This window comes from Anticarsia gemmatalis, chromosome 15 (genome assembly GCF_050436995.1).
Source record: "Anticarsia gemmatalis isolate Benzon Research Colony breed Stoneville strain chromosome 15, ilAntGemm2 primary, whole genome shotgun sequence".
NCBI classification, from domain to species: domain Eukaryota; kingdom Metazoa; phylum Arthropoda; class Insecta; order Lepidoptera; family Erebidae; genus Anticarsia; species Anticarsia gemmatalis.
In genome coordinates this window covers 10,547,725-10,574,875 of record NC_134759.1, presented here as the reverse complement: position 1 = coordinate 10,574,875, position 27,151 = coordinate 10,547,725, and the positions used below count along the sequence as shown (strand labels likewise).

Sequence of the window (27,151 nt, the reverse complement as noted above, 5' to 3'; positions counted from 1 at the left end):
AATCAACAGTAATTACGAGTTCACAGTAACTGATTTTGGGAATAACTCATTGTATAACTTTACCAATAATAGGAATTTGCTTCTGACACAATACTCTTTCGTGTTATTTCATTATAATAATGAAAGTACAGGTTGATGTGACTTCAAAAATGCGCATAAAACGTACATATGCATAAGATTTGCTTTGTATGCCTCAATTTTATACAGACCCTCTTCCAAGTATTGTCAGTCTCAAAACTAGTTCCAGAATATTGGCTTTCGATCTACAAACTTGCAACAGAATATATCTCCGCGAGTTCCTTACTAAAACTTTCTATCACTTGTAAATTCCCACTTTAAAATGCTATAAAACTGCAACTGCATATAAGGTTCGTGAGATGCACAGAAAAATCCACACCAAAACACCAACAGCAGGCAATGTTAAGATACTGTCGTGGAAAGGTTTACCCGCTGCCAATATCGAGACCGGAGCGCAATTTACTATGTATGAGACCCAGTTCAAATGTGTACAGTCACTTTAAAGTGAAAACTCTTAAAGTTTTCTTCAAGCTCCCTCAGATGGGATTTTTATTACCTTTTATTTATCATTGATATACCGATATGACTACGGCCTGTTTCTTCAAGTCACGTTCATTTGTTTCGGCTTTCTTGTCAACTACGTGTTTTGTTTTTTGTTGATGTTTTCGGTTTACAATTTGTTTGTTGTCTCTTGTACTTTTGTTTTGTCATTCGCAGATTGTGTTTCCTTTACTTGAATTCTCTTATTATAAGGATTGGAAGAAAGTTTCAAAGTACGTTTAACGCGCTTACAATGCAGTTCCGTTCTACAATATTGTCATTCATAAATATCTTACACGAAAAACAATCTGCCACAAAATTGGTAGTTGGTAAATTCTCAAAATTGTTAATATCGTCTTATATTTTTGGCCGCAGACACTAATATCACAGCTAATATCAACAATATCATACAAACAGTAACTCCAGCTTAGCAACAGTTCTAGAAATAATCCCCAGTCTTCCTCACACGTAAAAGATCTTTGTTCTAACAAAATAAATCACATTTACCCACTTAAGTATGAAGTTACGCGTGCTCTTGGACTTTCTCATACAACTAATCAAAACAAACAGGCTCTATATTGTTATATTGTAGTGTTTGCATTGTCTAAGTTATTGTACCTGTATTTGTATGACATATTGTTGAGCTATATGCATCGGGAAGTAGCTTGATGTGGAGCAACATAATGCTATATAACATTCGTCAAGCTAAACTATAGCGCGATTAATGCTCTGAGCTGAGTTACGAGCGTTAGACTTTCAAAACACTTTAAAAAGTATAGTGGGACGCTTTCGTACTTTTTTGACTATTTGCAACTAGATTAAAAAATGATTATATGTAAGCCTTATCAGCGGCCAGTTGTGGCAGCCAGTCTGAGCAGTGTGACCTACGGCCCTTTCAATATGGAAAGGGGCGCTGATAAGGTTCTTACCAATTTCAGCGTCGTTAAAGAAATTTCAGTGTCGAATTTTAATTATTGTTACAAAATCATAAGTAGTTTATTTCAGTTTTGTTATTTCCGTTGCCATTATATAGTCAATTTAATTACAGTTTTCAGTTAACTTGTCTATTACAATTGAAATAAACTGTCAAATAATGTTAATTTAGACAATTAGAAATGGCTAATAAATTGTATAGCTTTTGTTATCACGCGTATAATTAGAAATAATGTTATAATATGTTATAGTTTTACGATGATTCAATTACAGCGGTTTTATGTTAATACCGCATAGATTTAAAACCACAAATTGGTTTTGCAACTGTTATGTATTTTTTATTATTTTGATAGAGGTATAATAATATTGCCACCGTTGCGATGAACCGCCGGCAATCTTATTACTACCTTGGTTAAGTAGTAGGTACCATTTAGAGTACCGACAACCGGCCAGCTGTCGAAATTTTGACATTTAGAATGTACTGCCAAAATGTTTCCTACGACGCCCGTCAGAGGCGCTGATCAGATTTTCATACAAAATTTTTCGATGACAGGTCGGTTGTCGGTAGTCGATAGTAATAGAGAATTGAGCTACTGCTACACTATTGTATAAAACAATGTCATAAATATAAATATCAAAATAAACGTTTAACGAATTTGAAATTTAACTCGACTCCTCTTGCTATGAGGTATCATCGATGTCCATGTAGTTCTGTGGATATCCTTAAAGCTATTGAAACATTTTGCAAATTGATAATTTTGATCAGATTTTTTTCCCAAACATCAATTCACTAGTGGTTGGAATATGAAATATTGAATATGTGCGTGAACCCTCAAGTCTTTATAAAAATGAAACTGTTATAACCTATACAAAGAATTCGTTCTAGTACCATACATTCTTTATCTTCTACAGTCGTATAGTTTTTCTATAACCACTTGTTGGTTCTACGGTAAAAGTTCTCTCATCTAACATCTTAGTAATTAACAAATGAAAGTTTAAAGTAACCATCGGGAACATTGTGCGGTCTCAAGACTTTCTCTTGTTTTCTTTTAGTAGTAAATTATATTCACCTTATTGAATAAAGTTTTGTAACTAAATTGTTAAGTGAAGATGTTATAAGTGATAAAAATCACTTTGAATGTTTCCATACTATTGTAGATGTAAGTAATTAAATTATATTTAAGAATTCTAGAACACAAGAATAAAAAATATTCCATTTAAAAGATTTTCTAAATGAGACAGTAGGTAAATGTACAAAACATAAAACGCTGAAACTTTTAAAAGGAGTACATCCAAATGACTATGAAAATATAACATTCATACTGTTAAACATGCTTAACTCTTTGTTTAAATACAACATATAAATAAATAGATCAGTCTCTACAATTCTCTTAGAAAGTCTTTAACCCTAAACAACAAACCCACAACCATATTTCCTCAAGCAAAAGCCAACAAGCTAATTATAAAACAGTAGCACACACTCTTCCGCAATCTTTATCCATTAACCAACATAATAAGACCTGAGGCGTTCCATTATCATCAAGCCTTATTCCAAAGTCCTGCCAACTTAACTTCAGTGATAAAAAGCAACGCAACACTTAGTTTCCCAACTTAATGAGAAAATGTACGCGGGAACTTTACCATTCCACTGTTTTATAGTTTTAAACGAGTAAGTCGACTTGGTAATTATGACTAAACAAGCGTCCTTCGCTGCTTTGTCTACATTAGTGTTAGAATTTAACTTGGCAACTTTGTATAAACGTTTTAAAAAGCAAGTTTGATGAAGAATGGAGGTTTCTGGAAAGTTTTCGACGCTGTTTTATTGTAGACGAAAAGATTATGAGTTGTTGCTTTTGAGGTTGAAGTAATGAAATATTTTTTGTTAACTCAACCAACCAATATAAAAAGTAGATTAGTTTGTATACTTAAGTGTCAAAAGTGTAGAGTGAATTTATAAATTGCGCAAATGGGCTTTCTAAACCAAATTACAATCAAAGTCTATTCCTACCCAAATATCGTTAAAGTTCGGTTTACGATATATTTTTACCATATTTAAAAGTAATAAACAATTAAACGTGTGCTATAATTTTAACATCACTGTAAAATAATGATATAATAATATGCCCATTTTATCATCACTACGTCGTATTTACAACATTTTCTTTAGACATCCTAAAGTAACACTTAGTCTCCCCAAAATTCCATTTCTAGTTACAACCAGTTATCCCATGATTTAAGATCGCAGCTGCATTTCACATCTTGAGGCACTAATGAAGACTCCTGAGTAATATAAATTACGTTCAGTGTGAAAATAATTTACCCATCTTACTCGCAGCGGGTATCATAGCAGCTGGCAACACTGACGATGTCTGAGAATTTGTGGAAAGGAAACACACGTGAGAAGTTCGAGTTTTGTAACTATTAGTTTAGTTTAAGTAAATTCGAATTGCGGTTTCTGAATGCGTGGTTCGTGGTCTAAGAAATGGTTACTGTAATTTTGAAAATAAACGTATCGTATATGTATGTAACGTATATTTAGTAAATAAACAGAATATTTTGTTTGATTGTTAATTCTTTAAATAGCATTGAGCGTTAACTAAATGACATTTGGGTCCAATTCCTTTTAAAGTTATTTATTAAACTCTATCGATAACCTTTCTTTTTTATATTATTGGTCACCCGAAACTTTTGTTTGATCTTAAACTTTTATTAACCTTAACAATATCCTAAATCGATAAATACTCGGAACTAAATCTCAATTGTTGATGCCTTCCAGACGTTCTTCTAGCCATACCTACCATATTAATATTTACGTTCCACCCATACAGCAATTAAATGCTTCTCAATATAACATATTACATTAAACCAGACTTACATATGACAATATCGTGCTGAAGCCTCATATCCTAGCACACCTAATTTTAATACACCGCTGTCAATATTTACTGTCGGCAAAATTGGCGCTCGCATCAAACACTGGTATACTGTACGTAAAATACTACCGTACATTTCATACGCCCTGGGGCGTTTCTCCACATCGTCTCACGATGCATTCCTCATTTCCCTATGTTGATATTAGGTAGCTATTCAAATTAGGACTCCTAGTTTTAATAAAGACGGTATTATGCTAGTGTTTATGTGACATCATTTGCATCCCTGAAATGAGTTTTCGCGGCACCCTTTTTATGGTAATACGTTTGGAATAAATTGATGAGATTTTAATTAAGAATGGTCAGGGCTTTCTTTAAGTTTTTTAAGATGAATGAGTTTTAATATCATTTTCTTTTAACGAACTTTTATATGTTTACTATTTGGTTTCCGATATGAATCACATTTAAGTCTTTTTAACCTAAAAAAAATATCTAATTAAAAAAAATCTAACAAAAGGATACTTCAACATCTTACAGTCTTTCACAGTCAAATATTCGGTCACTGACCCTCTTGCCTAATTTACTTTCAAACACCTTTTCACAGTCGTTAAGATTATTCAGCATTTCAAAAGACTATATAAAAATATCTTCACGGACCATTACTTTTCTTATCATTAATTCAGTTGCAAGCTGCTATCTAATCTCGAAACAGATTTCTTCCTCATTCCGTTTAATTCTTGCTTTTTACAAAAGGGCTCAATGTTAAATTGGATTAATTCAACCACATAAATCCTTGTAAAGGTCAGGTTAAACTGGCTGGTTGGTCCGAGATAAGGGTTCAACCATTTTACGTTGACCTACCACCCTTTCGCCTGCTGTAATCCGGGTAATATACATACTTGTCTGACTCGATATTTGTTATTCTGGCAGCCTCATTAGATAAGTATATTGATTTAGGGATTAATGTGAAATTCTGGAGTAATTACGTGTTTTGTTCAAAACTCTTGGCTGCTTTGAATCAAAGCTCAGTGGCCTGCCTCGTTTGATAAGCCAACCCTTCGCAAAGTCAATTGCGGTGGTAGATTTTATTGGTAACAAACTGACGTCTAAAATTAACAGATTTTTTCGTTGGAGTGCGATGAGTACAATGGTTCTGGCATACTATTATATTATAGTTATTTAGTCGGGCTTTATGTTAATCAACTCATGTAAAGACCACAATGAGTACCGATGGGCAACTTTTCATCTGAAGTAATTGGCAAAAGGTCGACAATAATGTCTAATGTTTGTCGCGAAGAGTTAGAAACATGGATACTTATATCGACCCATCTAATAAAACCAAACAGTCCTATTTTACGCAATTCCAAATAATATTGTTTAAAAATTAACGCCATTTACTTTGATGTAGACAACCATCACCTATCCAATCAAAAACGAGAAAATAAATGTCAAAATGTTTTCAATAAATCGCGAGTATTTGTTAAAGCAGTCCCTTCAACGGGTCGGAAATCAATGGCCGATATTCCAAGCTCGTTGACATTGATCCCGCATACGAACCCTAATTAAATCCAATGGTCTCCGCCTTATATCATTCGTAATTGTTTTACTGTGTTATATTTGAGAAATTTCGCTTAATGTACCTCTCTTGTTCTGAGTAATTAGATCGGTGAAGATGGTTTGGGTCGAATTCAATTTTGAGATAGATTGGATGGTGTGTATGTCGTATTACATTGTTCTTGGTATCATTATGCTATATAGTTTGTTATTATACAATATACTTTTACTTTTACTCATACTTTTTTACGCAAAACCTACTAAATTACATTCAGTAGATTTTGCTTCAAAACGTATTAAATATACAGTTGGCCTCACATTTCACATTTCTATTTTAGTAGCATTTGATTAAATCACGATAAAAAGTTACTAAACCTAACAATTATTTAGCTATGTCAAAAGCCTTTTCAAGGGTTTAGAACGCCGATTATAACACGGAATGAAAGAAAGACTACATCTTCTTTCAAAACGTCTCATAAGTCGACTTTAGAAACCAGTTACAACTTACGCCATACTCCCAAAACCAACAAAATATTTATCAATGTGTAAAGTTCTTCAATATCGAGACCCAGAAACAAGAAAAATAGCAACGGAACCCAAAAGTATGTATTTTTACATAAAAAAAACTAGGCAAGGGAAAATTCGTAGCTATACTAAGGAGGGGAATCACCTTGTTACCCTCAGGCATACAACGGCCGTACAATATTATATTCTCTTTTGGATATTTTAATCAAGTGTATCTACAAGGGAAAATAAGTAAAATATATTTTGCAAATAGATGATGAGACAAATAAGATAATATTATGATTTTCTATGAATGGAATGGCAAAGGTGAGTTTTACCATAGTCTGGTATTTTATTTTTGGTTATATATTTTTATGGGTATGTATAGGTCAGGAGTATAGTTCTCGTAACCGGCGGTCCTGGACGACAGCATATATGGATGTGAATGAGGCACGGGAATTTTGTGATGTTCGTACCAAGTGGCGATCTTTTATCTTGCCTACCCCTATGGAAAAAGACGTGAAAAGTTGTATACACATTTGCCTCTCTCGCTATTGGTTGAGATCAAACCCGCTTCTGGCTAGCGTAATGGAATCAGCCCAGCAGTTGGATGATAAAGGATTTATACACTGACTAATAAATTAGTTACTATAGTTGTTACGTAGATTGCCATAGATGCTATTTGAAAAGAAAAGAAAACATTTTTTAAACCAAATAAAAAAAACATCCCTATTGATCCTCGTGGTTTGTAAAACAGTAATTTCATAATATCAAATTAACTTTAAAGACAATTGCCGATTCAAAGTAATTCAAGTCTACGTTTAAAAACGTGTGTATAGACGTTCATATAAAATATATGTCGACGAGGCTGTTCAATGCTAATGGCCGTGACTTTCGCTCCTCGCTAATTAGGATCATCATCATTCATTAGCAACGTGTCTTCAGAATACCGCTCTACGAACTCGTGTAGATGTCTTTATAATTTTTTATACATACATACTTGTAAACATTATTTTATTTTATTTTTAGGGCATAAATGGTTTTTAATTATTATATTTGGTTATTTTCATGTAACATGGCTCTGTGAAAGCGTAGTAGATCCACAAATTTTTAGATTGGACTTATAGAGATTGTCTTGTAGAACGCTCGAATCGAATTTGGATTGAACCCTGGCTAAATTGCAATACAACAATTCAAACTGTTATGAATTCCTTTGGTAATTAGTGTTGTTGGTAGTATTTTCATACCTGAAACCTGATAATATGACGGATATTATCAAAATAACGAAACTAACCCATATTCCACACTCAATCTTCAAACAAATTAAAATTCTATACACGCAACAAAACAACACACGAAACCGAACAAAAACATCGAATATTTCACCGCAGAAGGTTCTAAACCTTATAAAATAAAGCTATATAAAGTTAAATTTGTGTTGAACACCCTTGAGAGTCCACACGACCCTTACATGAGGGGCTAATAAGTGTACGTTACCATCTCTTACCCGCCTTAACTGAAAATATCGATGTCTCAAGACGCCCGTATATTTTAACAAGATTCTCAAATAAAATTAGTGAACGGTATCTGTCGTAATTTGTTCTATTTTCGGTAATGGTTACTGTGAGGTTTCGCTTTATACGTTGTAAAATTATTGGCCTCGAAAATATGAAAAGGTATTTTAGAAAATCTAAATTACTCTTAGTGAGGCAATGGTAAGGCTTCTCACGTAAAGTGAAATGTTTGTATCTATATTTCCAACTTTTTTTAGATGTGGAGGTGGTCTTACTTTGTCATGGTACTTATTAACAATCAACCAATCCAACGCACGGCTAATTTGATTCGGAAATTAGACAATTGTTTTACCAAATTTTTAATCTCGTCGTGGCTTGAGCATAATATTCATTACTATTATTATTAAACGGAAAATTTAGCACAAACAGTATCTGAGTTACACAAAGTCAGCTTGCAATCATGTTCATCATAACATTCGTCGTGATCTGATTAGTTCCTTAAATGAAGAGATACATTTTCGTACAAAGTAAAAGTTACAAATCAATATCTAAAACAGCCCATACTTTCTTCTATCATATTAAAGGTAAATAATATAACAATACAACCAACATTATTATCTAAATACTTGATTCGCCTTGTTACATAAACATGACGAACAGAGCCTGATTGTATATAATATATATGTTTCTTACAAATATTACGGTAAAGGTTTTTGTGAAGATTTCATACTGATGTATTGATGCAAATTGTGATATTTTTTTACTCCCGCACTAAAAATTGCTCTAGTGTCGCGGGGACTTTAACAAACATATAAAACACCGACAAAAAATATTCCCAGACCCGAAACAACTATTTTTGGATCGCACAAATGTTTGTTCTTTGTGGGAATTGAACCCACGACTTTTTGACGCAATGATAGCGACATTGCGAATTGGAATACAATACACGTATCTTTCCTGAACTATCTTCTATTTTTTCTTACTGTAAAGGTTCCTAGTGTTCCAGTTCTCGAACCTAATTTAATACTTAATATTAAGTACTATTACTTACTTACTTTAATATTCTCTTCTTAAGACGCAATCCGAATAGGTAGCACTATTCATAAATAATGTTAATTCCACCTTTTGAACGGAAGAATTTCCAAAGAAAATCACAGTTGAACAACATAATAAATATCTAAAAAGCTTTCATAGGTACAAAGGTAAAGTCGCAACAGTCGTAAACAAACGAATTCTTTACTTTGAATCTCTTTCACCGTACATTTATTGCGCGATTGAATCCTAAAAACTTCAAAAGAAATACTCCTTTGCCATTCAAAGTTTGAAATCACTCTAACGCCGCATTCTTAGAATTCCAGAGTCCGCATTTTGCATGCATATTCAATATTGAAGAACAAAAATAGTAAAAGGGGACTTGGAATAAAAATTTCCTTTCAAACAAATCGTTCCTCGATTCAAGTCTGTATAATGGGGGGTGGTGGTACAATGGTGCAATTCTAGCCAGATTCTCGTTGGCCCGAGCTGTCGCTTCGATGTACATAGAATATACCTATTCACTTGTACGAGTATATCTTTACAAATCTTTTATTTCTTGCGCAGACACGATCGCGTCAAGATATTGGCGATTCGGAAAATGTTAGCTTAGGCTAGGTGTTTGATCAATGAATTATGCAAATATTTTCACGGTCGGCGCCCAACGAAGTTTGGCGGAAGAAACTGAGACTGCAAATAAGGTTAAAATATCGAAATGGAATTATTTTATACAAACTTTAGTCAAGTTTCTGTTAACGTTATTTGACGGTATTTGCTGAACATTCACATTAGCTCGATGATATACTACTATTGAGTACCGACAACTGGCTAACTATAGAAAGATTTCGTACGTAAATCTTATTTGCGCCTATAGAGGTCGTAGATTCTATTTTGGCAGTACATTTTAAGTGTCAAACTCTTGGTACTTGATGGTTCGAATCATTGAGATTCACGCTACAGGAAACCGTGGTTTGTACCTGGTGAAATCATTTCACATGAGCCAGATTTTATTCTTGGATAAGAAATTCATCATATCTTTTTCTTACTTAAATCCATTACAAAACTCAATAAATATTAAGCAATAGAGATTACTTAACACATCCTCAATAACTTGGGACTGCTGAACGGTATGCGTTGCCAATTCCCCAGTTATATATATGACGAATGAAGCTGGAAGCCAGCCAGGCTATTCTAACAATGAAAAATCTCTTCACGCCACCAGTTTCGTATATACTGTAGTATAAATTTAGTTTAGTTACGTGCTATTCGGGTGCCATCTTTTTTGTATGAGTTATGCTTTGTTCTCGCAGTTTTGTTTCTGGCTGTATGCGGATAATAGGGTGATATTAAATTGAAATTTATTTGAAAGACAAAACTGGATGACAGCTTTTAATATAACATACGTTAATAGTGACAAAAAGGTAAATAAGTGACGGTGTCAATTACATATCTATCGAAGATTCAAAATGCTAATGAATATTAGAAAGTCTTATACTTAAACCGTCGCAAACAGTTACCATAGGTAACATTTTCGATTGAGAGTCAAACAATGTATGTAGTTAGTCCATCAATAAATAAATCACAAAGACAAATAGTTCGCAAGCTATTCAAACTAAACCCTACCTGTTTATTTACAAACTCAAACCATTATCAGCACGAGAGCCCCATTGGCAAAAAGACCATCACCTCGTTGGAACCATACTCCAGTATTGTATTTTGTCATTTAAACCCCGAATACTAAAAAAGGGCCGAGTCTTTTGTCGTAGTCCTTTTTATAACCAGTATAAACAGACCTCTGCCGTTAACATAGCTCCTTAAACTATTAAGGGGAGTAAGGGGTCTTGTTAATCTGGCGGTTGTAAACTACCCTCAGTCACGTATGCAACAAAGGAACTATGACGGAGGTCTCCGTTTTTATTAAAACGTCCAGTACTCTTGAGCCGATTTTATTTATGCCCGCCCTTACCAAGTTACTTTTGGGTAAAGTTTTTGGCAATATGTGCGTAGAATGTATTGTTTTATTTTTTTTGGAGTGTATAAAACGTGCTGCGATTACGGTGTTCATGGAATAACAACTTTTTGATGTGGGACATGGCTGTTGTCTATAAAAACTAACTGGGGTAGTGAAAACAAAGCATCATTCTCTACTTACATGTTAATTTTTGGTACATTACTTAACAATAAAATGCAAGAAAGGTATCAATAGGAACCTACATTGAGAGTAAATAAAATAAAAAAATACACAAATTGTATTCATGCAATGTGTATAGAAATCGTTGATTCTTTTGTATAATCCTTCTCTCTTTACTGATCAATTTTTATTCCAGACTCTACCTTCAATATTATAATTTTAACATTATATTACCAATCATCCAAAACACTATCAAGGAAAGCTAACTGGCTATTAAACCAAGCTTACTTAATACCATGAACAAAATAATCCTAAACGCTAAACTAAGATTTGTTACTTGTCCCAAGGCTTAAATAACCTCTAAATATTCCGTTATATTGTGCGCCTAAATAACTCTCACTACCTCTCGCTTTTGAGGAAAATAAGCATTCTCCTCAGGGAATATGAGCTGAATAAATACTAGTGCAAATATACTTATGATTTGTGTATTCGGAATATAGTATAGTAGATAAATATTGTAATGTATTGCAGTGTGTACTGCTTTCTGCTTTATACACTATGAAATGGAAATAATTTTGCACGGATATCGTAAACAGATGTAATATAGTAAATACACATTATTTGCGGAAATTAATTTGCTCATGCTAAAATATTTATTGCAATTAAAGCACACGATATATTTTTCAACGGTTAAGCAATCTAGTGTCGAAAGACTCGTAGCTCGGAAGCCTTTAGATTTTACTAAATAATAGTATTCTTAATTGATCTCAGTTGTTAATTTACGTGTCTTTTGTACGCTCTAATGACCGAATCAGTAGCTATTTAGTAGTTAGCCTTGAAGCTGATGAACTATCACTGAATGACTAAAGCGGCTAACAGCTTCCTATTGATCCATTTAACACTACTAAAAATGGAAAAAGGTGTGTTGGTTATCAGTATACAAAAAAAACGGTTTCACAATTAATTTGAAAAAACGTAAAACCCGTAAGACACCTGACCATAAATGTAAATAGGTTACAACCAGCAATCAAAAAATAAATCCAATCTGATACTTTATGCTGCACTCCCAATATCCGTTTAATCTGAACCGGCAAATTCACGAACAATTTAAAATCACAGTTAAATACAAATATGAAAAAACCATAAATACCCGGAACGGAACAATAAGCAATCAACTGGATCAAAATCAAATAAAACAAGTACTACAAAATGTATGTGTATCGTAAAATGCTAGTGAATTTACTGCACTGTACAGCCGTCAGTTCATTTTAGAGTTCATTGTTTACGGCTGCGACAATGTCCCGTAGATTTTACAGATTGTAAATCTATGTAGAGCTAATAAGAGTTTTATTGTGATCTTTTAAACGTTTATAGATATAGTAGTGGGCTGTGGACATTTATTTTTGCTTAAGTTTTATAGTCAGACAACTAAATAGAAGCATGCACGATTTTGTGTTGGTACTTTCCAAACAAAGTGGATATTGAACAGGTTACCATTAACTGCATAAGTCACTAATGTTCTAATTTCCAAAATATTTATTTAACCGCAAACATTGCCCACAAGCCTCTATACTTACTTAGTTGTTGGAAAATCATGCAGTTCGAATGAAATCATTACAAAATTTGAATGTTCTTACTTATAATAGTTTTTTTAAATCAGGTTATATGCGAGCTTTAACACACTTTTAACCACCCGTATTATAAAAGTTGAACTTTTGCAAACTACTTAAATTAAAAACCATTTCTTGTTCCTTAAGCTCTAAGCCTTAATATTTGTTAGTTTAGATCATCTAATTTAATTTTTTATATGAAATATTATTGCCAATAGTTTTATGATAAAAGTAGGTTCCATATAGTTGTTTACTCCATTACCACGAATAGCAACATAAACCAATGCACACCATTCCCATGGTGTTCCCATAGGATCAGCTGTATTTAGGTCACAATAATCTCACTATTATACTACAAACAATGGGATTTGAGACTACCTATTTCGTGTACATACATATTGTTCATCGTCTCCTTAGTCTTGGTTTGTAGTCCTGTTCTGAATACATTGTTTAAATTGTTTTGAATTAGTGCATAGAATTTGCAGATTGTGTGCCTTATTTGTTGAAATTATTTTACCCATTTGATGGTATCCGATGTATCAATATTTAAAATAGAAGTTAAAGCTTTAAATAAAACCACTTTGCAAAGATTTGCTTCGCGAAAAGGTTTCAAAACTATTGCGAGGCGCAGATCACTTTTACGTAGATATCATACGTATAATCGCAAGTCAAAACAATCTCTTAAAACTTTGCGTATCCACGTGTTGGTCAATTTAATTTCATCTTTACTTACCTCAATTTTGTTCATGTTTACAATATCGAACCTCGAGAGCTTTGTGCCAAAAATAACAATGTCTACCTACTTATTGATGTTACCCAGAATCTCTTTCTTAAGAAAGAGTAAATAACAAAGATTAAGCTTTTCATTAATTCAACAAAAAACCTAATACGTCTTATCCCGTACCCCAATCACCTGTTCAAGCCGTCGTTAACAAAGACCGTCCAAAGACCGATACAGATCCACCGCTTATTCGCGATAACAAAACCAACAAAAGGCGACCTCTATTGTCATTAAAAATGACATCAAAATGATGTCAACTTATACTGGTTGTTGATTTATGATATGCTTTTGTGGAAGAATAATAGGTCTGTGTTATGTAACGGCTAAAAGCTTATTATGAAATAATAATGAATGAACCGAAAATGGTCTGGAAAATAGAATACGCCTCTATTTGCTGTATTGGAGTGGGTTTTGTTAAATGCCTAATTGCTGCTTTAGCTACGATTTCATGTAGCAAATTAGGGGCATTGTTTCTGATGGATTCTATGTCGAATGGACAAATGAATTAGCATCAATCGACTTATTGAATCTATGAAATAAATCACTATATGATTGGTCTAAAAGTCTACTGATTACGAAAACGTCTGTTAATTTAAGAATGAAACTCACGACACTTGGTGCATCACAATAATACCAACTATATTTGCTAGATCTACACCATAAAGCACATTATTGTACTGTAATCAATTCTAGAATATCAACCTTATAATATATCTTCCGCACAACTTTTAAAGACCTACCCAAAAAGGCGACGAACTCCACAAACCGAAATTCCATCTTAATCCAATTACTAATCTAATCCGAAATCACTGGAACATGATTACTCGACAAAATCACAAAATTCCTTCAGACTTGTAACAGGGAGTGTGTCCTCGCCGAAACCAATTATAAAGTTTAATTACTCATCGTCGCGGTGACTAGTTCACTGCAAACAACAGATGTCGCTACTTGTACTTGGGACTTGCTCGGAAACTGTTTCAGGTGGAGCGTTTTATTTTCCAAGAACTGTTTGGAGAAACTTATGAATGTAAAGGAAAATATAGTGGAATTGTAGAAAATATTCGTGTTGCAGAATAAATGATAGATTTACTGCTGTTAGTGGTTCTTTAATTGCATTAAGGTGCTTTGCAATGAAATTCGTGTTGACTAAAAAAATACCTACATACTATAAACCAACTTTGCCAAGAAAACATTATAACGTTAAGTTTCATATAACATTAGGTATACAATTTTTACATAAAGTCATGTCTTCTTCGAGGGAGAGAGGAAAAGGCAAAGTTTAATTTTCGTGCATGTCCTCATAATGGTACTTTTTTGACATATAGAATAAAGTTCATCCTTTAATAAAAATACAACCTGAAAACCTACCACTACCAGCCTACTAGTTTATGAAACACAAACTAAAACTCCGTAGAAGCTAGTTATACGGAGGACTTTACGAGGTCATATATAACCACGGCCTAAATCTCCCGTGATCTCGGCGCAAGAATTGAGTAGGGTGTGTGACAGTTTGGATTATGGGAAACGTCAATGTAAGCGTGGACGGTTTGAGAATTCATAATGCGGGTTGCAGCGATGATGGATAGATGATCGAGCGCTGTTTGCTTTTGTTTTTTGTTTTATGACCTACGATCTGTCATGATTTGTAATTGATTGTTGCTATTTATAGCTTTTTAAGATAAGTAAGTGTTAGTAATTGTAAGTGGTATGTTGAGAGATTAAAAAGAGATTCTAGGATACCTGTCGCCTCTTTTTAATCACCAAATACAGCAGTTTTTCGAATTCGAAAATCTAGTGTCACCTATAATTATTATAATCAAACGTAACCTGTACAAAAAATGCGTTGAATTGAGAACCACTTCGTTCTTTTTAAGTCAGTTAACAAAGAAACCTTTGCAGTTGACAACTGTTATTAGAACTACCCACATTATTGATTATGAGGAAGTTATTCTCAAATGCTCTAAAAATCCTTACCTCAGCTTGGTCTAAGGCCGCTTTGCTTCGCTCCTATGCCCGACATTTGATGATCAGTAGCACAATTCTCTACATTTGCTACTGTCGAGTTTGACATTTAAAATGTTCTGCGAAAATAGTTCTTACAGAGCCCGGTAGAAGCGCTAAATAGATTTTCTTGTAAAATTTCTCGATAGGTAGCCAGTTGTCGGTAGTTGATAGTAGTAGAGAATCGAGCTACAGAATACTGTACCTCGATTCTCTACCACTATCGACTACCGACAACCGGCTAGTTATCGAATTTTGAGATTTAGAATGTACTGCCAAAAAAGTTTCTACGACGCCCGTCTGAGGCGCTGATCAGATTTTCATACAAAATTTCTCGATGACAGGTCGGTTGTCGGTAGTCGATAGTAATAGAGAATCGAGCTACAGAACTACTGATCTAAGTATATATAATATTACTACTACACTATATATAATCTGTCATAACCAGAGACATGTGGTTACAACATCTCTGTACAATCCATGAGGGAAATACATGCATAATACTATGTAGCTGCATGATGGAATTGAGTTACGCGCCGGTAACCCAACATGAAGTGTGGGTGTTCCATAATATTCTGACCGAAGATTGACGGAGTGCAAAAATACGGTTTATAAATATCGATTTTTGTACATTTATAGCCTGTAAAAGTTGCTATTTAGATGAAAAAATAGATAAATGTTGATAAAAGAAGTGATATTGCAGATGCAATTAAAGTGACGTAAAGAAAAGTGAAGAAAATGACAGTGCATTACTTTTTCTGCTTTTATTATGGTTAGGGAAAAGAGGTTACAAAAAAAAAATCTTCTACTACTTTTTTATGATTTTATCGGTAGTGAAAAACAGTGTATGTAATCTTAATCATAAATAAATACCTACTTCACAAAATATCACAGCCGCAATAACTAACCCCCATCGAACCGGCCTGCATATCACTATAGACGTAAGACGAATTTCTTTCAAGTTACTTTATAAACACAAAAAAACATAATATATCATAGGGCTTACTTCACGCTACAGTTGCAAGGATCAGTGTTCGACGTTTCTAAACAAATAGACTAGTCATCACCCTATTAACATTCACCGGCAGTCTAATTACAAAACCTCATTTACTAGCATCCGAAATTGTTATAACTCAGTGCTTTCGTGAAGTATTTTCTAGTTCGTCGCCTCTACATCGCTCCGAAGCCAATTATAAAGTTTAATGAAGCGTCAGCTTGTCCCTTTCGCACTTGCTTACATTATTCGAATAGTTAAGGTTGCGAAATTAATGGTGGTTGGATAATGTAACTAATGGAAAGTGATGTGCATGGTCAGTTTTAAGTAGTAGGTAGACATGTTTTGAAGTTAGGCTATGTATTAAAAAGTAAGAAATACCTAAATGTTTGCAAACATCGATTATATTCGATATCTTGCGCAAACAGTCATTATACACTGTACATTATAATATAAAGAGTGGCTCCAAAAAAATTATGCCTAGTATCAGTTGCAATTTTTTTGTGGTATGTTGAAAACGAACGTCCTAATGTAAAGTCCTTAAAAGTTCAATCACTATCAACTTACTTATATTCAATTTATTTGGAAGACAGTCTTCAAAGATGATATTTATACTTCCAGTTACTTGGAGTAAAGATATTTCAGAAGACTATAACAACACTTAATCATTCAAAATAATACCTTTCTAAACGGTCATACGAGTCACAACAATTTTATGTGTCATTCACTTTACGACTGGTGACAAGCATGATAATGGTCGCAAATCCTATCACGAAAGTTAAGGGTGACCTATTACGGTATATTGGTAATAAAATTATATGGTAATATTAATTTGAGTGTACCTTGTATTGTGTATGAATGTATTGTGGTAATTGGGGAACAAATATGGCTGCTTGTAGCTTTTCCGGGAACCATTAGTTGCTAGCGAGAACATTACTTTAGCTACATGTAGTATTATGTATTATTTGTTCTTTATTTCTGCTGGTACATATTATCTTATTGCCGGGAAAACATAAGTAAGTAATGTTTAGTGCAGTCATTTCATAGATGGGTGGCCGCTTTGTGGTGTTTAAACCGAGCGCCTCCGTGTTACGGAAGCCACGTAATCGCAATCGTCCCGGTTGTAGTACATTGATAAAAATCGTTGAGCTATGTCATGCCTTTCGAATAGTTCAAATGACTTTGACACTAGGTTGATCAACATACAATAAAAAAATTAAATGATTGGTATTAAGCAATCGTTTACGCGATCATTAATGACATCTGAATTGAGCGTAGGCACGTAAAAAGTTAGTCCCGATTGTGATTCTTTGATAATAAAATTTAAGCCATGCCGGTTTGATTAAAAAAATAAAAATATTGTTCTATTATAAATCCGGTGCATCAAAGCTATATCGATAGTTTAACTGTCAACAAGATACTTAAGTGACTGGCTTAAAACTAACTTAGTGTTGCAAGTGTTTACTGCAAGCAACTGCTTCTCTTCTAAAGTTTTGACTCTCACCGTTGGAGCTAACTCTTGTTGTATCTATTTTGTACTCCAGGGAGACATCTTTAAAATGGAGAAAAGTTGTTGGTAGATCTTAGAATATTTTTATGTCTTTTATCATTATTCATGTGTTCATAATACAAAATCGCATACCGTCTGTCTGTCTGTTTGTGATATACTCAAATTATTTCGAGCGAATTTTCATGCAATTTTCACTAATAGATAGAGCGATTCACCAGGAACGCTTTAATGTACAATTTGTTTAGGTTCACCCAGTGAAACTCAGGCGAACCAAGATACGTTGCTTGTTTCTACTACAATAAAATACTGTATTTTGTTATATATAAGAATAAGGTTTAATAAACTTATGAATCTATATGTATCTGGTACCTAGTATTACAAAATAAAGGGCCTTCAAAGACAAACATTTGTAAAAAACATTCTACTTTCACAAAACTGTGTAATAAAACCGTAACAGTATCGGAAACAGCTAAAAGCAACACGATCAAACTGTAAGTCAAAACAAAGAATGCCGTTACAAAAATGTAAAATCACGTACATCCAAGTGAACGAATGAGTAGAAGCAAACATTATTCGGATTCCTCTGAACAAACTGAACGTTCGACTTTAAAGGAATGCAATTTTATCAGATACCGCCCGAACTAAGGGTAATTAAAGTTAAAAGGAATTCGAAAGTTTACTGAGTGCAACGAACAATGAAACTTTAAAGTTGGAACTCTGTGTTTCGCACCGTCTTTGTAAGGCTAAGTATACTTAGTTGAATGTTAGAATTTTACTATATTAAATCAGTTGAGAAAATTGAATGGATTGGTAATTGAATCTTTATTTAAAACTACTTTTTCTTCTATTTTTTGTGCTCGTTATTCTCACTTTACCTTCGTTTGTTAATTGCTGCATAGCAGAGCAAGTTTAGCGCTTGGCAAATTGAGAAATAAAATCTGATCCTGTAATGTTCATGCTCGATTTTATAATCTTTCTTGGTAGTTCTCTTAAATCCGTTCATTTTAACTTATAAAAAACTTTTTATTATTGATTAGTAAGCAAATTATTTACAGGATATGATTTTTTGCATGAATCCGCCAATAATTCGCTCAGCACAAAACAGTAAATAAAAGTATTATATTACAACTATATACAGAAAAGCTATTAACTTGCACTATCAGCGAGTTGTCAAGATTTTTTATATCTTCAAAGCAATTTCAAATATCAGACTCTCGATTCCAAAGTGCAAGTACAGACTGTAGAAAATCAAAAACAGTAGCGCGATTCTATACATTTAGTAGCGCGATTCTGTACAGACGGTACTGTCAAATATCGAAAGTTAAACATTTAGAATGTACTGCCAAAATAGTTCCTACAACGTCCATCAGAGGTGCTGATCAGATTTTCATATAAAATTTCTCGAAGACAAGTCGATTGTCGGTAGAAGATTCTCTACAGTTGAGATACTATCAAGTATTGAGTGTTTGACATTTCAATTGTACTGCCAAAATAGTTCCTGCGACGCTCGCTAGAGGCGCTGCTCAGGTTGGTGACTGAGAAGTGTTGTTGATAGTCTTTAGAAGAAGAAAATCGCCTCTATGTTAGGCTTGCACTGTAGGCCTCTATAGTAACCTGTCAATCACATCGCCTTACAAGACTCCTTCAAGTGTGTAACTCTGCTCTACATAAGTGTGCTTAACTCCTAACAATGCATTCAGTGAACTTTGTCGGCGCATTGTTGGTACATTGTTAGACGACTTATCCTTTGTTATCGATAAACTGTGCAGATGTTTCACTTAACTATTGTAGTTAATAAGAATAGCTATAAAATTACGTAATTAATTACTTTTTTCCTTTCATTGGTTTTGTTTAGGAGTCTTTGTATTTCTTACTGTTCATGTGTGCGCCAATGGTTTTAAATAAATGCCTGTTAATATCATATTGTGTTCTTGTGATTTTCAAATCACTTTTATTAAACACAAAAACACTACAGGCAGTATTTAGGTGTCAAGAAAATGTATAATTGGCCCTTTCTACCGTGTTATAGTCATTCAACTGTTTTAACGTGTCTAAAAAATCACAAAACGCCCCATCCCATTAAATAGTTGGGTAAAAATTTTAGTGACATCAAGTATTATCAAAAAGGTAGATTCGAGTTTAAAAACATTTTTCAAATAGCGATTTTCTAAAGTCCACATTTATCCACCAAAACATCAATCAACAGATCAGTATTCACTGATCAGCAAAGAGATTGGAACGATTGAGTTCTGCTTCATCAAAGTCTTAGTGGGAATTCTCCCAATTCAAGTAATTCTCGCCTTGCATGCATATCTCCATGTTGAGTGAGCTCGCCGATGAATTTGCATTTCCACACGTACAAGTCGTACAAGTTAAAGATATCGGAACTCCACTGATTAGCTACCCGGTTTGCATTGAATGCTTTCGAAAGATTTTAAAGTACTTTGAATTTGTTTGAGTTTAATTGGAATTAGTTTACAGTACCTCGATTCTCTACCACTATCGACTACCGACAACCGGCTAGCTATCGACATTTGACATTTAGAATGTACTGCCAAAATGTTTTCTATGACACCCGTCAGAGGCGCTGATCGGATTTTCATACAAAATTTCTCGATGACAGTTCGGTTGTCGGTAGTCGATAGTAGTAGTGAATCGAGCTACTGAAGTAGGTTTTTTCGATTTGTGGCCGAGATTAGAACACATATTTTTCAAATAAGTTTATTCACCTTTCGTGCATTTTTTTGTACTTATTGTGCCATAACTTTTTCCACGTGGAAAGGTTCCTCGTGTCACAAAGTATCCTATGTATTGTGCAAGTAACAAACTTATGTGTGCCGAATTTCACCAAAATACATTTAGTAATTTTTCGTCCAAAAGAACATACATTAAAGTTTCGCATTTATTATATTCTTTATCACTTCGGTAATATGATTGACAAAGCGGTATAATAGTGGCAGAATACGACATTTTTTTTTAAATAATATATGGTATTGTATTGATAAAATTGATTAATGTCAGTATAATTTACTCTAATTCATAGATTGTTATCACATCACAATAACATCCAAATAGTTGAAAGTTCTCTAATAGTAGGATATTAATATGTAAGCTCGGTTCCGCGTTGAAACTCCGTCTTATTGCAAGTTTGACGAACTACTTACGGGATTATACCGAGCATGCCTCGTGTATCTAAATATTGTCTTGTTCGTTAACTTACTAACTAGATTTACTACCTGTATTTAAATCAGGTGGATTGTGACACCATGATGAGAATGAAAGGCAGGGAAGTTTGTAAGGATCGTACCAAGTAGCGTTCTCTAGGCTCTGCCTACCTCTATTGAATAAAGGCGTGATTTTGTATGTATGCAGTACGTGGCAGTTAATTGGAAATAATGCAGTCTCTATTATATGGAAAGTGTAAAACGGATAATTATTGGAGTGTTTGTTAGAAATAACATTTTGTTTATAAGTAACATAGTTAGATTAGCTTACGCCCGCGACTTCGTCCGCGTGAAAAATCTACCCGTAGTAAAAAAAAAACTATGAGTGAATCTACGTTAATTTCAGTTCAATCAGTCGAAAATCTAAGAAGATTTGTACACGTGTTCACCCTTTCTTAGAGGATGCCTACGTCATTACACCTGCTTGCATGCCAAATTTCAGCCCAAGCCGTCCAGTGGTTTGGGCTGTGCGTTGATAAATCACTATGCCAGTCACTCAGTCAGTCACCTTTGAGTTTTATATATATAGATAGCTTGTTTTAAAATTGTACATCTACATAACATAGCCAGAGTATAGAAATATCACTTTACGATTATTGACAATAATCTAAAATTACGAACAAAATCATTAACACGTATAAATAACGTTGTTTAATTCTAATTGGTATGTTTATTACCGATATCGGATTAAACCAAACGGTGCAGAATTGTAACTAACGGATTATTGTCGACACTGGCTAATTGGTCCACAGTATCTGTACGAACGTGCTAACAAAACTTTGCTATCAAACAGAATTTAGATATTGTTTAAACTTGTATCTAGATTTAGAATATGTTTATGGTACAATGTTTAAAATACTTATATTATTCTATATAGCTTTTACACGCGGATGTGAATCCTATATTTCAGATATTTAGAAGTAAATATAAGATTAAAAAACACTGTCTTATGTTAGAAATTGGATGACCAAGTCTTTCCATTCTAATTGTATCAAAATTGTTTTAAAGTGAAGGTATTCACATGGATATAGAGGTTTATGTCTCTTTTCTTGTCTCATATGTCTTCAATTAAAGCGAACTATTGCTCTATAATATTCAATTTTGGATGAGCATGATTCATGGAGTTGAAATTATAGTACATAAATAAATAACTTTTTTAATTAATGCACGATAAAGAAACAATCATTTGAACATAGTGTCTCGTTCGTTTTGAATTCGATAAAAACAGTATGTAGACTAGTCGTGCTATGTTTAAAACCATCACTACATTAATCAAAACAAACAACTAAATCTTGTCGCAGCTACGTTTACTAAAGGAAATTACACCATCTCAAGTTTCAACTAACAAATGCAAGCAAAATTTGTATTACTAACACCATCTAATCCATCGAGATGATACCCCAATCTGCATATTACGTTCCCGTAGATGTATGGCCTAGTTTCCGTTGTACGTTTGCTTAATTCGATTTAAAGCCGGCATAACGAAGTTGACGATAAATTATCATTTGTTCGCCCTGATAGAATGATTTTAGATGGGAATTCGTTTGATTATGATTTTGTCTACGAATGCTACGCTGATTATTTTCGTAGCACATGTTTGTAGTGCTACGATATTAGTTGAAAAATTTGTAGCAGTACGAACTTTATGATAAATTGAAAATAATCCACAATTTGAATAAAGCCATGCATTAGAAATTTTGCTTGTTTTGTCAGACTGTTGTCTAAGTACAAAAAACACTTGATATTTTCATTTTTTACAACGCGTCTACAAATTATAATAAAGACATTGTTACAATTACCTATGTTATCAAAATTGACACGTTAAATTTTATAACATCAATAGGGTATATAATAAAACTACACAGTAAAATATGACTTAAAAAGCTAACTTTATCCTAATCACGATAACAAAGAGCACTCATAATCACATTACAAAAAGTACTTTCCCCAACCATCTGGAACTAAGTGTAATACCTAGCAAAAGTCCTCTGAAATATGTGGGTAATTCTAACCGATTGTGTTAGTCGATGGACCGTACGTCGTAAATGTGGGCAAGTGGTACTTACTCAAATTTTATTGTATACGCGAGTCAGCTCGACCGAGAATGAACCTGAACTGGAAAGCTTTACGTTCGCATTTTTGAGGTTATGGTTTGAATAAAATTGAATTTTTATTCTAGTGAGAATTTTAAAATTGCTTGATCATATAATATTTTAAAATCGATTACATATAGAATTGCATAAATGAAGTTAAAATGCCCAACACGCCATCGTAGTGGACTTAAAAACTAACCCTTGCCCAGCAGTGGGACATTACGGGCTTAAAAAAACACGAATTTTGACAGATCTTTTCATAAATTTACTGTCATTTTATTAATCAGATAGGTTATTCGATACTTACACTTAATTGCATTGCATTAAATTGTGTAAGGGAAAAAATCTAACGAGATTTTCTTACATAAAAATGTAGTTAGGTAAAATGCTAAACTAAAAGGCCTATAAATTTCTTTATAAAATATAATTTATTGATAGATTAATACTATAAGTAGAGGCTTTATATAAACTAGTGAAGTGTAATCATTTTAAAGAGGGTTATGTTTTTAAGCCCTACTTCCAGTTGAGAGAACTTTGTACCTTCAAGGTACAAAGCTTTAATAAAACTACCCTTTAAGTTATTATAAGCCTATTAAGGTGTATTGCCTATCGAAACTATACATAAATTATTATGGATAGGTAATCAAAAGTTAGTAAAATTTCATTGGAATAATTTGATAATTTTATACCGACAAAATCGTAAAAGTCAAATGTTTGAACCTGACCACAATACTAATTAAATAAATATGATTTCTAAAGACATATGTAAGTAGCGCCATTCACTAGAGTCGAGTATCGAGAGTTTGACATTTAAAATGTACTGTTAAAATAGTTCCTACGGTGCCCACTAGAGGCGCTAATCGGATTTTCATGCAACAATTACTCAATAGCTAGCTGGTTGCCAGGTTATTGGTGCATGGATCGTCGACAGTAGTAGGAAATCGCCCCTTTGATCGTCTGATCTTACATACAAAATAAATATTTAGAATTTCTTTATACAACTAAACTTCTAAATCCGACTCACAATTCGAACAAATCGATCGACATTGTTATTCTTAAGTCTCATTTTGTTAGTTTAGCTCAAATGAAAATATTGCACCAACGTTGATTTCCATATATTGTGACAGCCGGCAATTGTACTCACACACTGTTGTTAGTTTACAAACATAAAAACAAAACTAAACATTTATTAGAATGTAAATTAATACAAAATTCAAATTGATTTGACAAAATACATTTGAACAATGTACCAAAAAGTGATCAAAGTGGATAAATTAATGCTTTATTATTTCAGTACAAACGTGACCGCATAACTTATAAATGTTTTACATTAAACACTCGCTAATAAATTGTTGCACTTCATTTATTTTCATATAATTTGAAGTAATTAATGCTAATCAGATTCCAAAATGTTATTAGTATGAGTTAGATGTTTTTGCTAACAATAGGCGTGACGTGATCACTGAGCATTTGCCTCTGAATTTAACGATTAAGTCAAAAAGAGTTAGGTATATAAATATGTTTTAATGTTTTGCAATAATGTACCTATGTTTATAGATAATTGTTGGAGATGGTTGCTGATCTTACTAAAACTATGTTTTTCTTTCTTTCCAGAATCTTAAGAATCAAATCATGACAACGAACGTGTGGGTAGAACAGGTGAGTGAATTATTCTTAAATATATTATTATTCCTATTTTAGTTATAAGTGAAATACGATAATGATTGGTTGATCAACCTCAACGCAAACCTTAGTCAAGACTGACTGTCACACTAACTTGTCTCACTTTGTCAAGTCTGTGTTCTTGCAGCAATTGTCAATTTTTGACTTAACTCTGCGCTCTTCCCTTAAGTGGCCCCTCAGATCAACCACAAAACTTTTACCAAATATTTCTTCATAATCCAATCACAAAACAACTAGCATCAAAGAGCGAAGTGAAAACGTTACAAACAGGACGCGTCTCATTTCCTCTTCTGTACAACGGCCAGTATATCATTGACAAATGGTTTACCCGGAAGGGACGGCGACTTGCCGACAAGTAGGGATTGTCATTCTTTCAACGGACACCCGCCTGTCAATTTGAACGTGATTAATGGAATACCCGCATTTGTTTCCTTTTAAAAGTCTTGTGAATAATTGTTAAGGAAACTTGTGGTGCTGAAGGGATTAAGGCTGGTTGGCCGGATTTGGTTTGTTTAGGATGGGTGCGACTTGAGGTTTTGAGGACGTTAGTCATTTGGAAGGTAGCTGGCCAGTTGGACATCGGGCGCAAGATTCGTAGATAAATAAATAATCCGTTACCTTTGTTTTTGAAACATATTTCTTAACACGCCTTGATCTAAAAAGTAACAGTGATTTTGATGATCACTAAAATTAAATGACTCATTGAGACATCATTTTATGAACTAAAATTGTAACCAACTTCAAATCACATTTATTTTAAAGATGCAAGCCAATGACGTTGCGTGGCAGTAGCAATCATCTTAACCACAGGTCACGTAGAAAGTATTTTTACTAAGACATCAGATCAAGATAACAATTTTCTTAACCACTAACGTCGACAAACACCAAAAATCCAAACAACATTTTCAAAATTGAAGTCAAAATTCCCTTTTCTTAGATGTATAATTGACTTTCCTGAATTTTTTATTCAAATCTCTTGCACGTGGTTTGAATTTCCATTTATACATCAAAAGACATTCAAGTAATTCGGATCCCTAAAATTACCCTCTGAAAAAAACCTATTCATGTTTGATTAATCTGATTAAGGAAAACTGTTACTTCGTAATAGAAGGACAGTCTGGGAGCTTTTTTTATCAATCTATGAGTACTCTGAACATATGATTTCCTGCCACTGTCAAGTAGGTGTAGACAATCTAAATGTAAAAAACTGTAGTGTAAACTACAGTCGATAGTATCGAATAGCGAGCGTTTGACATTTGCAATTACTTATAGCTATTCATTACTTAGTTCATGCCGATAATTGTTTTATACAAATGTATATCGCTCTTAAGACGTACTGTGAAAACAATGATTGATATGAAGGAAAATACTATATTTCCGACTGTGGGAAATCGCGGTACCTATTTGTTTTGTATTTAGGTCGATTACTTGTATCGCTACTAATTTTAAAACAAGAACAACTGTTCAACAACCAGTGTGCTGATTCAATATTTTGTCCTTTTCTACCTCGTTTGTTATACAGTAAGAGGGTAAGAGATAGACTGGTTACGTGGTGGATTTATTGTCTTGCATTAGTATGCTGTTGCGTTGCAGTGTTAATTTAGATTCCATAGATTGCAAGGGTACTGTTAATACTCTGTGATACTAGTATCTCCTGTTAAAGTACTTTCATAGAAATTCAATGCTAGAAGATGTTACAGAATATAACTTATTCGACGTTTAGAGATTTTTCAAGTTATTTTAAAATCATCTAGTGACTAGCCATTTCAATGACGCCTATCATCTTTAGAAATATTATTTTTGAAAAGTGGAAAAACAGTTTAAACAAATAAAAAGTATGATAACGCATTACATGAACACGAATAGGTATGTTATTTTACTTTCGAAAAAATCCTTTCACATGACGTGCCCGTTGCAGATGGAAAATTTCTTACTAAACGCTTTCAATAAAAATCGAAACAGCTAAACATAAACATATTAGCTCAGAAACAAATTTCAGTAATGTTACAAGGAACAATGTCTGTAAATATTATTTTCCACAACATTTGCTTCAGCACAAACATAGAAGATTTATATTAGAAACACTAAAAACTTTTGTTTTATCGTACGCATAAATTTTGATGTCCCTATTTCGTAATTTTGGTAACGATATTCCTATG

The 27,151-nt window shown here is 33.5% G+C and overlaps 1 protein-coding gene across 2 annotated transcripts in view; it reads left to right on the top strand.

The window, feature by feature from the left end:
- The window catches only part of nAChRalpha1 (nicotinic acetylcholine receptor alpha1), a 232,386-nt gene that overhangs the window by 177,966 nt on the left and 27,269 nt on the right, over positions 1-27,151 (top strand). For both annotated transcript variants that reach the window (XM_076123209.1, XM_076123210.1), the window contains one exon: positions 24,924-24,968. In XM_076123209.1, the coding sequence (XP_075979324.1) occupies positions 24,924-24,968 (45 nt within the window). The remainder of the gene's footprint in view (positions 1-24,923; positions 24,969-27,151) is intronic.